Genomic DNA, 15,109 nt, shown 5'->3' on the forward strand with positions numbered 1-15,109 from the left:
CTCTACTCTATACTCTGCTCTACTCTATACTCTGCTCTACTCTTTACTCTGCTCTACTCTATACTCCTCTCTACTCTATACTCTGCTCTACTCTACTCAATACTCCACTCTACTCTTTACTCTGCTCTACTCTATGCTCTGCTCTACTCTTTACTCTGCTCTACTCTATACTCATCTCTACTCTATACTCTGCTCTACTCTATACTCTGCTCTACTCTATACTATGCTCTACACTACTCTGTACTCTGCTCTATACTCTGCTCTACACTACTCTGCTCTACACGATGCTCTGCTCTATACCTCGCTCTACTCTGTACTCTACTCTATACACTGCTCTGCGTTGCTATGCTCTACCGTATACTCTGCTCTACTCTATATTCTTCTCTGCTCTATACTCTACTCTATAAGCTACTCTACTCTATACACTGCTATACTATATACTCTACTGTATACTCTCTACTCTATACTCTAAACTCTACTATATACCCTATACTCTGCTCTACTCTATACTCTGCTCTACTTTATACTCTGCTCTATACTCTGCTCTACACACCACTCTACTATATACTCTACTCTATACACTGCTCTACTCTATACTCTACTACAGTTGAAGTCGGAAGTTTACATACACTTAGGTTGGAGTCATTTAAACTCGTTTTTCAACCACTCCACAATGTTCTTGTTAACAAACTATAGTTTTGGCAAGTTGGTTAGGACATCTACTTTGTGCATGACACAAGTCATTTTTCCAACAGTTGTTTAGAGACAGATTATTTCACTTATAATTCACTGTATCACAATTCCAGTGGGTCAGAAGTTTACACACACTAAGTTGACTGTGCCTTTAAACAGCTTAAGGACAACAAAGTCAAGGTATTGGAGTGGCCATCGCAAAGCCCTGACCTCAATCCTATAGAACATTTGTGGGCAGAACTGGAAAAGCGTGTGTGAGCAAGGAGGCCTACAAACCTGACTCAGTTACACCAGCTCTGTCAAGAGGAATGGGACAAAATTCACCCAACCTATTGTGGGAAGCTTGTGGAGGGCTACCCGAAACGTTTGACCCAAGTTAAACAATTTAAAGGCAATATACTCTGCTTTACTCTATACTCTACTCTATACTCTGCTCTATACTCTGTTCTGCTCTACTCTGCTCTACTCTATATTCTACTCTTTGATCTACTCTACTCTATTCACCACTCTACTCTATACTCTATACTCTACTATATACTATGTTCTACTCCATACACCGCTCTACTCTATACTCTACTATATACTATGCTCTACTCTATACTCTGTTCTACTCTATACTCTATACTCTCCCTATACTCTGCTGTATACTCTGCACTACTCTATACTCTGCTCTATACTCTGCACTACTCCATACTCTACTTTATTCTCTGCTCTATACTCTGCTCTGCTCTATACTCTACTCTATACCCTATACTCTACTCTGTTCCACTCTACTTTACTCTACACCATGCTCTATACTCTGCTCTACACCACACACACACACTGGTGCTCATATGGATGTGTATCTAAGGCTGTCTAATTGGTGCACACAGGAATAGAGGTCATTTATGGAAGGGTTGGCTGAACTCTGTCAGACTACAGGAGCACTCTGTTTTGTTAAAGAGGGATTTAACCTCAGCCGCTCTCCAAGTTACTGCTGCAGAGCTGCTTTTAATTCAAATTAAATGTAATTCTATGAAAAAGGCTTAGCTACCATTGCAGCAATTGGTTAATTCACTTGAGAGGAGAATATTTGCATTTCAGGAGTGTTTGAACAGGGAGTGTTTTTTTTCAGTTCCCACTGGCATCTGTGTTAAGGTGCGATTGAAGGTCAGGCCACTTCACCGTGCAAAGAGAGTCCACTGTGGGGGGGGTGCAAGCAGACCAGACTTTAGACCCCCTGCAGATTGAGTGACCGACCAGTCAGTCTGGACTCTGGACAGGATCAGCTGTCTGTGCAGTGATGGCTGTCCAGTGTTGTCATGGAGACGGTGGTGTGAGGCTGCACAGTAGAAGTTCAGTAGCCTGGTCCCAGATCTGTTTGTGCTCTTGCCAACTCAATTGCTGTCCTTGTTAAGCCAAGCATGACAAGGAGTGACAAGAGGTTGGCATGATAGCACAAACACAATTGTACATACAGTGAAGACTGAATGGTGCTGGGAAGAACAGTGAGCTAAGCTCCTTCCTACCCTGGGAGGCTGTTGTGGTTGTGTTGTCCCAGTTAGTCACCCACCCCACAGTGGGAGTCATCCTGTGTTGAATATGGAGATAATGGTGATGTACCCAATGAGCCATATGAGGATCCATCACATATATTACTGGACACAGACAGCGCTGTTTCTGAATATACATTCTCTCTCTCTCTCGCTCTCTCTCTTCACTGTACTGCAGCCTCATCAATCAGGGGAACCATCACGGAGAGAGCGGCAGAGCAACAGTCAGTCTCTGCTGGTTAACAGGCTCACTGAGAGTAGAGCTCTTGGAGACTGAGAGAGAGTGGGACTGATGTTATAGCTGAGGCTGTGGAGACTGGAGAGCATGAACCTCAAGTTCTGGAGGTTAGAAATGAGAGAGTGTGAGCAGTAGGTAGACTCCTCTCTCTCTCTCTCTCTCTCTCTCTCTCTCTCTCTCTCTCTCTCTGCAGGCACATGGTCAGCAGTGTCATGTAGTAGTGCAGTGTAGTGCAGTGCAGTGGAGCAGCAGAGCAGGCTGCATACATATGCAGGACCGCTGATGAATTATTGAACAGTGCCAAGTGGACGTGATGTCGGCATGCATGCAGCGCATACAGAGAGGCATGGGGAGAGAGGGAGAGGCATGGGGAGAGAGGGAGAGGCATGGGGAGAGGCATGGGGAGAGGCATGGGGAGAGGCATGGGGAGAGGGGGAGAGGCATGGGGAGAGGGATGGGGAGAGGGGGAGAGGCATGGGGAGAGGGGGAGAGGGATGGGGAGAGGGGGAGAAGCATAGGGAGAGGCATGGGGAGAGGCATGGGGAGAGGCATGGGGAGAGGCGAGGGAGAGGCATGGGGAGAGGGGGAGAAGCATAGGGAGAGGGGGAGAGGCATGGGGAGAGAGGGAGAGGCATGGGGAGAGAGGGAGAGGCATGGGGAGAGAGAAGGAACGAGCTCGGGTGAGGGAGAGACGGATAGTATGGGAAGGGGCGCGTTTATGTGTGCAACAGAGAAATATGTCGAGAAAAGGGAATTTGTATGAAATAATGCAAGTGTGAGAGAGTTGGAGAGTGTGTGGAGTAGGTAGTAAGAAAGAGGGGTTTATTGAGGGAGAGAAAGAGGCAGGGAGAGAAGGCAGTATATTTCCATCTGCGTCGGTGGATTAACTGAAAAAGACTATGCATATTTTAACAGTCAAACAGGTGGCCATGTGCCATGAATCAATACACGTACACTGATTTAATCCACTACCAGATTAGATCCACTCCTGTCACAATCATTTATTTAAAATGGAAAGATGATTCATGCATTGGAACAAACTGTATTATTAATGGTAACCTAGCGGTTAAGACTGTTGGGCCAGTAACCGAAAGGTCGGTCATGAGCCTACTAGGTGAAAAATCTGTCGATGTGCCCTTGAGCAAGGCACTTAACCCTAATTGCTCCTGTACATTTCTCTAGATTAGAGCGTCTGCTAAATGACTCAAATGTAAATGTATTTTTACCTGTAGTGACATAATATTATGCTCAGCAGTGAGTCCACCCCTCCTGTCCACATGGAGCCAGAGCACTGTGTTCCACTCTGATATAGGACATGCTTTGTATGCCGTTCTCAGCTGTCACTTAACTAGTCCCACAGGAGAGGCCTACAAAACATGCAGAGAAAATGTAATAAAATGCACAGCTTCAAGCCCCGTCTCTACCTACTCCGAGCATCCTGCTCACATTGGAGACACAGGCAGTCCCAGTCACTGCTTCATTACCCGCCTCTGGAAGATGGCTAATTAATGTCATTGTTGGAATAGTGGCGACAGAAGTGCCAGTGACATTAGCAGTGTTTTGGTCATGAACACTCCAGATGACCTCGTTTTCCTGTGGCCTTCAGAAACAGTGGAGTGGTTATGTTATGTGAGTCCGTATTTACCCTGGCTTTCACAACACGCGGGTCAGGATTATGTGTTTACCTCCTGCATGCTGCATAGTAGTGTAGAGGTCAACGAGTTACTCACCAACACAAGTGGATGGAGTGTTTACTCTCTAGAAGACCGAGCCAAAGCCGGATGTTTATCTCAATGCCTACTCAGATGTATGTCTCCTCAGTCCTTACTGTACCTCTCTCTCTTTCTCTCTCTCTCTTTCTCTCTCCAGTCCTACTTTGTCACTGACTATGATCCCACGATTGAAGACTCGTATACGAAGCAGTGTGTCATTGACGAGAGGGCGGCCCGGCTTGACAGTAAGTATAGACCCTCAGCCTGTAAACAAACAGGAGAATCTGACCACAACACTAATGTTCATTGAGAAATACCAGCCTTCACAGGAGATTACTGTTCTTATCTTGGAGGGTTTAGTTTTGTACAGCATCTTTTTCAGGAGAGGTGCTACTGTGTGTGTGTGTGTGTCTAACGTGTGTGTCTAACGTGTCTGTCCCTGTGTTTGTTAGTCCTGGACACGGCCGGACAGGAAGAGTTTGGAGCCATGAGAGAACAATACATGAGGACAGGGGAGGGCTTCCTGCTTGTCTTCTCAGTCACTGACAGAGGAAGGTGAGTGACAACCCAGTCACGTGTCACCCCCATGCTGCCTCTCTATCTGTGTGCGCCTCTCTCTGTCTGCACCAATCTCTGTTTGCGCTTTTCTCTCTCTCACTCTCTCTCTCTGCGCGTCTCTCTATCTGCGCCTATCTTCGTCTGCGCTTCTCTCTCTCTGTCTATCTCTCTTTCTCCCTCTGTCTGCCTGCTCCTCTCTCTCCTCTCATGCTAAACACATACATCTCTCTCACTCATGCTCTCTTGTTCTCCCACACTTCCGTTCTCGCCAACCTGTGTCGTCGTTCTCGTTTGTTCTCCTCTTCTTCCTCTCTCATATACCTCTCTTTCAACATCCACCTCTTTACAAAGGCTTTGGTTTTTTGTGTAAAAACCCTGCATTAAATAACCTGCATAAGAATGAATGCATCCCCTCTATATGTGCTGTGCTGTGGTGGGCAGTCTTTGGGCCTTTGTCACCCCTCTGGTCCCTGTACAGCAATGTGATGGTGGTGTGTCTCAACCCACCCCTCAGAGTCCCCTCTCTCCCTGTGTGTATGCTGTAAACAGTCTTTCCTTCCTCCGTTTACTTTAGTCAAGGCTCTCCAGATTTACTATGTGCTCGCCGGCGGCCATTCACTAGAATGCACTCCTGGGTTTGTGGTTACATTCTGTTTCCCTTTCTCTCTGGGGGATATTTCTATGTATGCCGTTTGGTTCAAACAGTCAGCATGATATTTGTATTACACTAAAAGCCTTTCAAGTCAACGGGGAGCAAAGCTCTGGTTAAAGGGACAGACCTGCTTAGGGCTACCCCTCCCTGGTCAATGGAAGGCAGACAAGCCTGTACTGAGGCTGCTCACAAGTTCACCGAGGCTTTACTACAATGCTCATGCAAACATTTCTGGAACATTGAGGCATGCAGTACCACAGGAGTTCATTGACTTCTCTGTCTGCTCTGGAGTACCCCCCTTCACCCTTCACCCACCCTGTCTGATTCCCAAATGATGGCGCCGACTCACTTAGAGTTCTTAGGAAACTATGCAGTATTTTGTTTTTTTAATGTATTATTTCTCACATTGTTACCCCAGGAAATGTTACGTTTTATTACATACAGCCGGGAGGAACTATTGGATATAAGAGTGACGTCAACTTACCAACATTACGACCAGGAATACGATCACCACCCAGGACAATGGATCAAATTCCAGTAGTCGACCCAAAACAACGGCGCCGCAGAAAGGGCAGACAAAGCTTTCAACTGGTCAGACTTCGTAGATGTGCACATTGCCCACCGCTCCCGAGTATACTACTAGCCAATGTCCAGTCTCTTGAAAACAAGGTAGACGAAATTCAAGCAAGGGTTGCCTTCCAGAGAGACATCAGAGATTGTAACATTCTCTGTTTCACGGAAACATGGCTCTCTGCATATGTTTTGGGAATCGGTTCAGCCACTGGGCTTCTCCATGCATCGCACCGACAGAGATAAACCCCTCACTGGGAAAAGGAAGGTTGGGGGTGTATGCTTCATGATTAACGTCTCATAGTGTAATCATAACAACATACAGGAACTCAAGTCATTCTGCTCACACGACCTAGAATTCCTTACAATCAATTGCAGGCCATTTTACCTACTAAGAGAATTCTCGTCAGTTATAGTCACAGCTGTGTACATTCCCCCTCAAGCAGACACCAAGACGGCCATCAAGGAACTTCACTGGACTATATGCAAACTGGAAACCATATATCCCGAGGATGCATTTATTGTAGCTGGGGATTTTAACAAAGCAAATTTAAGAACAAGGCTACTTAAATTCCACCAGCATATTGATTGCACGACACGCATGGGCAAGACCCTCGACCACTGCTACTCTAACTTCCGCGATGCATACAAGGCCCTCCCCCGCCCTCCCTTCGGCAAATCCGACCACGACGTTATCTTGCTCCTACCGTCCTATAGGCAGAAACTCAAACAGGATGTACCAGTGACTAGAACCATTCAACGCTGGTCCGACCAATCGGAAGCCACACTTCAAGATTGTTTTGATCACACGGACTGGAATATGTTCCGGTCAGCCTCAGAGAACAACATTGATCTAAACGCGGACTCAGAGAACAATATTGACCTATACGCTGACTCGGTGAGTGTGTTTATAAATAAGTGCATTGGAGACGTCGTAACCACTGTGACCATTAAAACCTACCCTAACCAGAAACCGTGGATGGATGGCGGCATTCGCGTAAAACTGAAAATGCGATCCACCGCATTTAACCATGGAAAGAGGTCTGGGAATATGACTGAATATAAACAGTGTAGTTATTCCCTCTGCAAGGCAATCAAACAAGCAAAATGCCAGTACAGGGACAAGGTGGAGTCGCAATTCAACGGCTCAGACACGAGACGTATGTGGCAGGGTCTACAGGAAATCAGGGACTACAAAAAGAAAACCAGCCATGTCACGGACACCGATGTCACGCTTCCAGACAAACTAAACACCTTCTTTGCCCGCTTTGGGGATAATACAGTGCCACTGTTGCGGCCCGCTAACAAGGACTGTGCCCCCCTTCTCCGTGGCTGACGTGAGTAAAACATTTAAACGTGTTAACCCTCGCAAGGCTGCTGGCCCAGACGGCATCCCTCGTCCTCAGAGCATGCGCAGACCAGCTGGCTGGTGTGTTTATGGACATATTCAATCACTCCCTATCCCAGTCTGCTGTCCCCACATGCTTCAAGATGGCTATCATTGTTCCTGTACCCAAGAAGGCAAAGATAACTGAACTAAATGACTACCGCCCCGTAGCACTCACTTCTGTCATCATGAAGTGCTTTGAGAGACTTGTCAAGGATCATATCACCTCCACATTACCGGCCACCCTAGACCCACTTCATACCGCCCCAACAGGTCCACAGATGATGCAATCGACATCACACTGCACACTGCCCTATCCCATCTGGACAAAAGGAATACCTATGTGAGAATGATGTTCATTGACTACAGCTCACCATTCAACACCATAATACCCTCCAAGCTCATCATCAAGCTGGAGGCCCTGGGTTTCAACACTGCCCTGTGCAATTGGGTCCTGGACTTTCTGACTGGCCGCCCCCAGGCAGTGAAGGTAGGAAACAACATCTCCATTTCGCTAACCCTCAACACTGGGGCCCCACAAGGGTGCGTGCTCCTGTACTTCCTGTTCACCCACGACTGCGTGGCCATGCACGCCTCCAACTCAATCATCAAGTTTGCAGACGACACAACAGTAGTGTGCTTGATTACCAACAACGACAAGACAGCCTACAGGGAGGAGGTGAGGGCACTCGGAGTGTGGTGTCAGGAAACAACCTCTCAGTCAACGTCAACAAAACAAAGGAGATGATCGTGGACTTCAGCAAACAGAAGAGGGAGCACCCCCCTATCCACATCGATGGGACAGCAGTGGAGAAGGTGGAAAGTTTTTAAGTTTCTAGGTGTACACATCACAGACAAACTGAGATGGTCCACCCACACATACAGTGTGGTGAAGAAGGCACATCAGCGCCTCTTCAACCTCAGGAGGCTGAAGAAATTTGAGGTCAGTACAGGTGCATCAAAGCTGCGATCGAGACTCAAAAACAGCTTCTATTTCAAGGCCATCAGACTGCTAAACAGCAATCACTAAATCAGAGAGGCTGCTGCCTACTTTGAGACCCAATCACTGGCCACTTTAATAAATGGATCACTAGTCACTTTATACAATGCCACTCTCAATAATGCCACTCTAAATAATGTTTATATATCTTACATTACTCATACCACATGTGTATACTGTATTTTATACCATCTATTGCTCCTTGCCTATGCCGCTCAGGCCATCGCTCATCCATATACTTATACGTACATATTTTCATTCACCCCTTTAGATTTGTGTGTATTAGGTTGTTGTTGGGGAATAGTTAGATTATTTGTTAGATTACTTGTTAGATATTACTGCACTGTCGGAACTAGAAGCACAAGCATTTCGCTACACTCGCATTAACATCTGCTAACCATGTGTATGTGACAAATAATATTTGACGCCAATCCCATCTGCCTGGGTGCCGTGGGGGAAGGGAGGGCAGGGGGTTAATCTTTGTGGCTGTGAGACAATATTCCTGGGAGGTCCACAGAGGCACCAGCTTTATCTTTATGTCTGAGCTTTACTGGGGGCAATGAGTGATGCTGTGTGCTTTATGTTTCACAGCTTTGAAGAAATCTACAAATTTCAAAGACAGATCCTCAGAGTCAAAGACCGGGATGAATTTCCCATGATCCTTGTAGGCAATAAAGCAGACCTGGAGCTTCAGAGACAGGTGAGTAGCAGTCCTCCTAATGGCTCAGAGGCTACAGCTCAAATACACATACATGTGATGTGGGGAAAATAAATATAAAGCAACGAGCTTTAAAAATGTGTAATTTCTCATTTATATTTTTAAATGTGAAAATGGATAGTGGTGGTGGTGGCTGGAGCTATTTGGGTAGACAAAGAGGGAGTGAGAGAAAGAGAAGATGACCAACAAAAACATTGTGGGACAGAGGAAAAGAGGAGGGAGGGAGGGTATGAAAAGGAGAGGGCTCATTCCGTGGCCTTAATTGGCTTTCAGCTGCAGTTCACTTTCCCACATGACTCCACACTGTCATCTGCTGGAATAAAACACCTTCTCTCATCTGATCAAATGTAAATGCATTTATCACATCAATTACTGTCATAATTATTTTTATTGGCTGAATATAATGTGGGGCCTCTGTTAGAATTGATAACTCAATATGATTCATCCAAATTAATTAGTCTAAATGTGGGCTTTAACAAATTGGTTGAGGAGTATGATTAAATTCTACCCATTACTGGCAACTCAATGGGTTCAGCTGTTTTAGGACAGTAGAATAAATGATTTTGCAATGAGGTCTGGGCCCGTATCCACAAAGTGTCTTAGAGTAGGAGTGCTAATCTAGGATCTGTCCATACAATCTTATTTATTATGAACTAAAAGGCTAAACTGATCTTAGATCTGCACTCCTATACAGAGACGCTTTGTGTATATGGGCCCTGGTCTCTAATCTTGTCGTAATAGTTTAAGATGGACCAGAAGCAACAATATTCTAGCTTAGCACATAGAAATCAGGTGCTATTTGAATGTAAAATGTAATGTGATACATTTGCTGTATTGTTTACATATTTCTTAATGACCCACTCTTGGATGTGAACCCTCTGACCCATGTGTTTCTCAACCTCACCAGCAGATGTCACCAGTTTCCTGATTCTTGTGTTTTGTCAATGGTCATGTGTTAGAGGGTGGTTCTCGCTCTCTCTGTGACTGTGTGATAAAATGTATGGACGCGTTTGTCTTGCATCGCGTGGTGGGCAGAGTTTGATCATCTGAAACCGTTCAATTGGTCCTAAAGTTAAATCTTCACCCAGCTAGGGCACAGGGTGATGCAAAAGAGCACTTGCTATTTTTCTAAGATATATCCCTGTACCCGTTTCGTCCCTTCAGGTGACCCAGGAGGAGGGCCAGCAGCTGGCCAGACAGCTCAAGGTGACGTATATGGAGGCCTCAGCCAAAATCCGTATGAATGTAGACCAGGCTTTCCACGAGCTGGTTAGAGTAATCAGGTGGGTGGATTCATTACTGACTGTAGAGTTGGTTAGAGTAATCAGGTGGGTGGATTCGGTGGGTGGATTCATTACTGACTGTAGAGTTGGTTAGAGTAATCAGGTGGGTGGATTCATTACTGACTGTAGAGTTGGTTAGAGTAATCAGGTGGGTGGATTCATTACTGACTGTAGAGTTGGTTAGAGTAATCAGGTGGGTGGATTCGGTGGGTGGATTCATTACTGACTGTAGAGTTGGTTAGAGTAATCAGGTGGGTGGATTCATTACTGACTGTAGAGTTGGTTAGAGTAATCAGGTGGGTGGATTCATTACTGACTGTAGAGTTGGTTAGAGTAATCAGGTGGGTGGATTCATTACTGACTGTAGAGTTGGTTAGAGTAATCAGGTGGGTGGATTCATTACTGACTGTAGAGTTGGTTAGAGTAATCAGGTGGGTGGATTCATTACTGACTGTAGAGTTGGTTAGAGTAATCAGGTGGGTGGATTCATTACTGACTGTAGGTGGCACCACAACTCCACTATACCTCCCTGAATACAGTGGCAATGGGTTGAGGGAAAGTAGTTCCAACTTTTGTTCCTTCACTGGCACTAGTCTGTCTTTCTCAAGTACATTTAAAAGGTGCTTTATGCAATACTTCCACATGGAATGTCACTAAGGGCACTTTCACATATCCCCTTATGATCTGAACCCTGGACCATTTGGTACACTGATCTGAGCTATAATGGCACAAGGCGATACCCAGATGCTGACGGTTTGAGTCTTTGATATTTCTTTATCAATCTAAAAGGGGTAGGCAAGAGAATGGTCATGGACAGGCAAAAGGTCAAAACCAGTTCAGAGTCCAGGAGGTACAGAGTGGCAGGCAGGCTCGAGGTCAGGGCAGGCAGAATCGTCAGGCAGGTGGGTACGGAGTCAAAAAACAGGCAATGGTCAAAACCAGGAGGATTCGCAGAAAGAGAATCGAAGCAGGAGTACAGGAAACCACGCTGGTTGACTTGAAAGACATACAAGACGAACTGGCCCAGAGAGACAGGAAACACAGGGATAAATACACTGGGGAAAACAAGCGACACCTGGGGGGGGTGGAGACAATAACGAGGACAGGTGAAACAGATCAGGGTGTGACAAAAGCATGTTTAAAACATAAACGAACCCTAGCTGAAACAAATCCTGGTCCTGCGTGAGTAGCGGGTTCAAGATCTAGGACTAGAGTACCAAGTATTGACGTGGCAGTGCGAGACGTGTGGAACTTTTTTGCCCATGTGGACAAGCTAACTTGCTAACATCATGTACACCAGTGTTTCCCAACCCTGGTCCTCCAGTACCCCCAACATTACACAGTTTCATTGTAGACCTGGACAAACACACCTCATTCAACTCATTGAGGGCTTGATGATTAGTTAACAAGTTAAATCAGGTGTGCTTGTCCAGGGTTACAATAAAAATGTGGAGGACCAGGGTTGGATAACAATGATGTAGAATGTGCTAATTGCACCCTGAAACTGTTATTTTCAGGTCTTGTGAAATCAAAACGTATTCTGTGGAATTCTCACAAACGCTCCAGAAAACTGCACCAGGGTACCGAATTTCATATGTGAGAATGCCCTAATGTCAATGATATATCTGTAGAAGTAAAGGAATACCATTTCTATGAAGACAACTACAGGATGTGATCTCATCTACACTCAAAGCCAGAACAAAACAATTGTTGCTTGAATGAGTCAGATTATTTTGTTAGAATACTTCTATCTCTGCTTACTCATAACGTAATAATGCACTTTCTCCTCACAGGAAATTCCAGGAACAGGAATGCCCGCCCTCGCCAGAACCCACGCGGAAAGAAAAGGACAAGAGTGGCTGCCATTGTGTGATCGTCTGAGTGGGCCTTATCACTGTCACTCACCCAGCTGCTGTCCCCGCCTCCTGCCTGACATGACATCCTGTATGGATGACTGAGCGCTGCCTTCTCCACGTGCATGACTTCAACAGAGGTTCCTGTGGTAGCTACCAGGAACTGCTGCCCCCCCCTCGCCCCCAGACTTCACTTCTAGAAGAAACTGACAACGCCAAATGTTAAACTCCTCTTGACCTTCAACAATAATCCAATTCATATGAGAAAGTCCTAACACTAAACATTGCCTCTTAAATCAGCTAAACAATATCATTTTTTGTATTCTGAAGGACTTTTTCTTGCCTTGCAGTGACATTTGTACTTTTTGCCGAGATTGAATGAGAAATATATATATCCAGAATGTCAATGAGAGGTTTATTAGTACCAGTTTCTCATCAGAATAGAGAGATGATCTTATGAAGCTTTGTGTATGTCATGCCATATCCGTTTTTACTTCCATGTGCTAATCCGCTACTGTACATACGTGAAATTTGTTGTGATTTTGAAAGCGCATTTCTAATGACTTATTAAATGGCCACAGTACAGCGTGTAAGGTTGAAGACTTTGGTTTGACTTCTATGAACATAACATGTATACAGGTATGTACGCTGTACAGTATAAACATAGATATCCCTAAAGTTATTATGACAACTTCACTTTCCAGCGGCGTCAGCGGATCCCTTTCTACGTCTATGGATTGTGCACTCATCTCACTGGCCAAATATGGCATGTTTACTGTATTTGCATTGTAAGGTTCATAGACTTTAGGCTTCTAATAACATGATATCAAAGCTGTTTTATTTATTTAGTTGTAAAACTCTTCTCTGACTCTTACCGGTTGTTGTTGACTATCTCAGAGTCAGGTTGGCCTAATCAGAATGAAACATTTTAAACTTTTTATATTTGTAATCTTTGACAAGCAGTGCAGAAGAGACCATGGGTAGTATTTATGTACCTCACTGATAATGATGATGTTAATAGCAGACCAGTTTCAGAAATGCTTCTCTGATATATCTTTTCAAATCAATCCCTCTCAGTTTGAACATTGATTTTTCTACCATCTATTTGGCTCTCTTTTGGAACGTAGTTATTACTTAAAGTAGACAGAGGTATTGAGCTGTTGAAGCTCACTCATAAACAAACTGCATTTCAATGACATGGTTGTTTGTTACACACCGCCTTCAATTATTCTTGGAGATGTGTTCATGTTATTGGTGTGACTTTGGGCCAGTTTGGAGCTGTTTCCATGACTCCCACAGTCACATGGAGGTTACAGCATTGCCATTACATCACCTGACCTCTCACCTTTAAAGTTAACATCAAGACAATTCACACATTCTGTTGTCTTGTCATCCTTTTCAATATGATCTGTATTTCTGCTTAATAGAAACCAATTAACTATTGTAGTGTTGTTATATCATCATGTAATATAAGACAAAAAGAAACATGAAAGTGATTATTTGATGGACTTGATTAAATGTTTTTACTTTATACTTTTATACATTATTTTCTTATCAAACTAGTTGACAAGTATTTTTATATGTTTGTAAGTGATTATGCTCTCACAGCACAGCTGTGTGTATATGTAAAGAGGAATGTATAATTCTCTTAGCTGGTTTTGAACTGAAGAAGACTGTAGGCCTACATTGCTTCATGACCAACCTGTGGTCCAGAACCTTTCCTCCTCTTGTAGTTTTGATTTGATTAGTCCTCATTTGGACAAATCTTCCAAGAGTTCTTGGTGTTGGTGACACATTTTCCTTGACCATTCCCCACTACCTTGCCCAATGCCTATACTGCAAATGTCAACCAATGTGTTGGTTGAACGCCTCCACTCAGCCCACCTGACCTACTAGCAGGGTGGATTGTGGGTAGGCCGTTCAATCTTCTCTTCACTGTTCTCTAGGTCAGGTTTTGGGTCACAGATTCATGTGTTCTGCTCAATGGTGGAGTCTGAAAGTATCACCTCTCTTTTGGCAAACGTTATGTACAGTACGTTCAATTCATATATGTTTTTTTCTTTTCACGTCCATGCCCCTTGCCCCATGTATAGCTTCTGGTGCTATAATAAAATCTGTCATTCAGCCAACTATAATAGAGAATATTCCTTTTGTTTTAGTTTTTTTGAGAAGTCCTGTATTTGGTGAACTTCATATTTTGTTGACCTTGTATTGTGAAGTGAGGTGGAACAATAACAGTTGTGTTGGCAGATATTGCTTTGAGATTTTTGCTTTGAGAAAATGGATGTATCCAATCAAAGAGGAATAAGATGAGAAGATTCCATTATTTTATGCCCACTGAACACCTGTTGTCATAATGAGGATGGACCACTGTCTTCACTAATAACATTCCAACATTAACACCACCTCTGAACTGTCTGTGTGAAAACGTCTATGTCTTATTAGTGATGTAACTCATTCTACTATAGCTTATTGTCTTCCAGCTGCATAAATCTGTCTTACAGAAAGAAATGTGTTCTTGTATGGAGGGTAAGTGTACCCGTGTGGCTCACCTCTGGCTGATGGTCATATTATTCCGGTCATCTCCATCATCACAGCAGAAATATGGTGTACGACGCCAGGCAGCACTTCAGTTCTTCACATCTGATTGGCCGTCTCCAGACTGTAGAACACAATTCTGGAGTGGAGATAGCAGGACAGGGCCATGGTTGCCATAGCACCCTGCACAAATGTCTCACAAATCAACAGAGGATCACTGTGAGATTTGGTTTGAAAGAACCCTTGAAGAAAATTCCTACTATTGGCTGTGTGTTCTCGGTGGCCTTGACTCTGAGCCATCTGCATGGTGTTGCTGGGCTGGAAACAATACAGTGTGTAGTGCACTCAAGTCAAGCACAGTCATTTAAATGCTAT

General features: G+C 44.4%; 1 protein-coding gene across 1 annotated transcript in view; it reads left to right on the top strand.

Annotated features, from left to right (window-relative positions):
- The window catches only part of LOC120049278 (ras-related protein R-Ras2), a 38,608-nt gene extending 24,280 nt beyond the window's left edge, over positions 1–14,328 (top strand). The window contains exons 2-6 of the mRNA XM_038995529.1: positions 4,333–4,420; positions 4,628–4,730; positions 8,934–9,042; positions 10,225–10,343; positions 12,137–14,328. Of these exons, the coding sequence (XP_038851457.1) occupies positions 4,333–4,420; positions 4,628–4,730; positions 8,934–9,042; positions 10,225–10,343; positions 12,137–12,224 (507 nt within the window). The 3' untranslated portion in view covers positions 12,225–14,328. The remainder of the gene's footprint in view (positions 1–4,332; positions 4,421–4,627; positions 4,731–8,933; positions 9,043–10,224; positions 10,344–12,136) is intronic.
- Positions 14,329–15,109: the final 781 nt, after the last annotated feature.

Source organism: Salvelinus namaycush, chromosome 1, assembly GCF_016432855.1.
Source record: "Salvelinus namaycush isolate Seneca chromosome 1, SaNama_1.0, whole genome shotgun sequence".
Classification (NCBI taxonomy): Eukaryota; Metazoa; Chordata; class Actinopteri; order Salmoniformes; family Salmonidae; genus Salvelinus; species Salvelinus namaycush.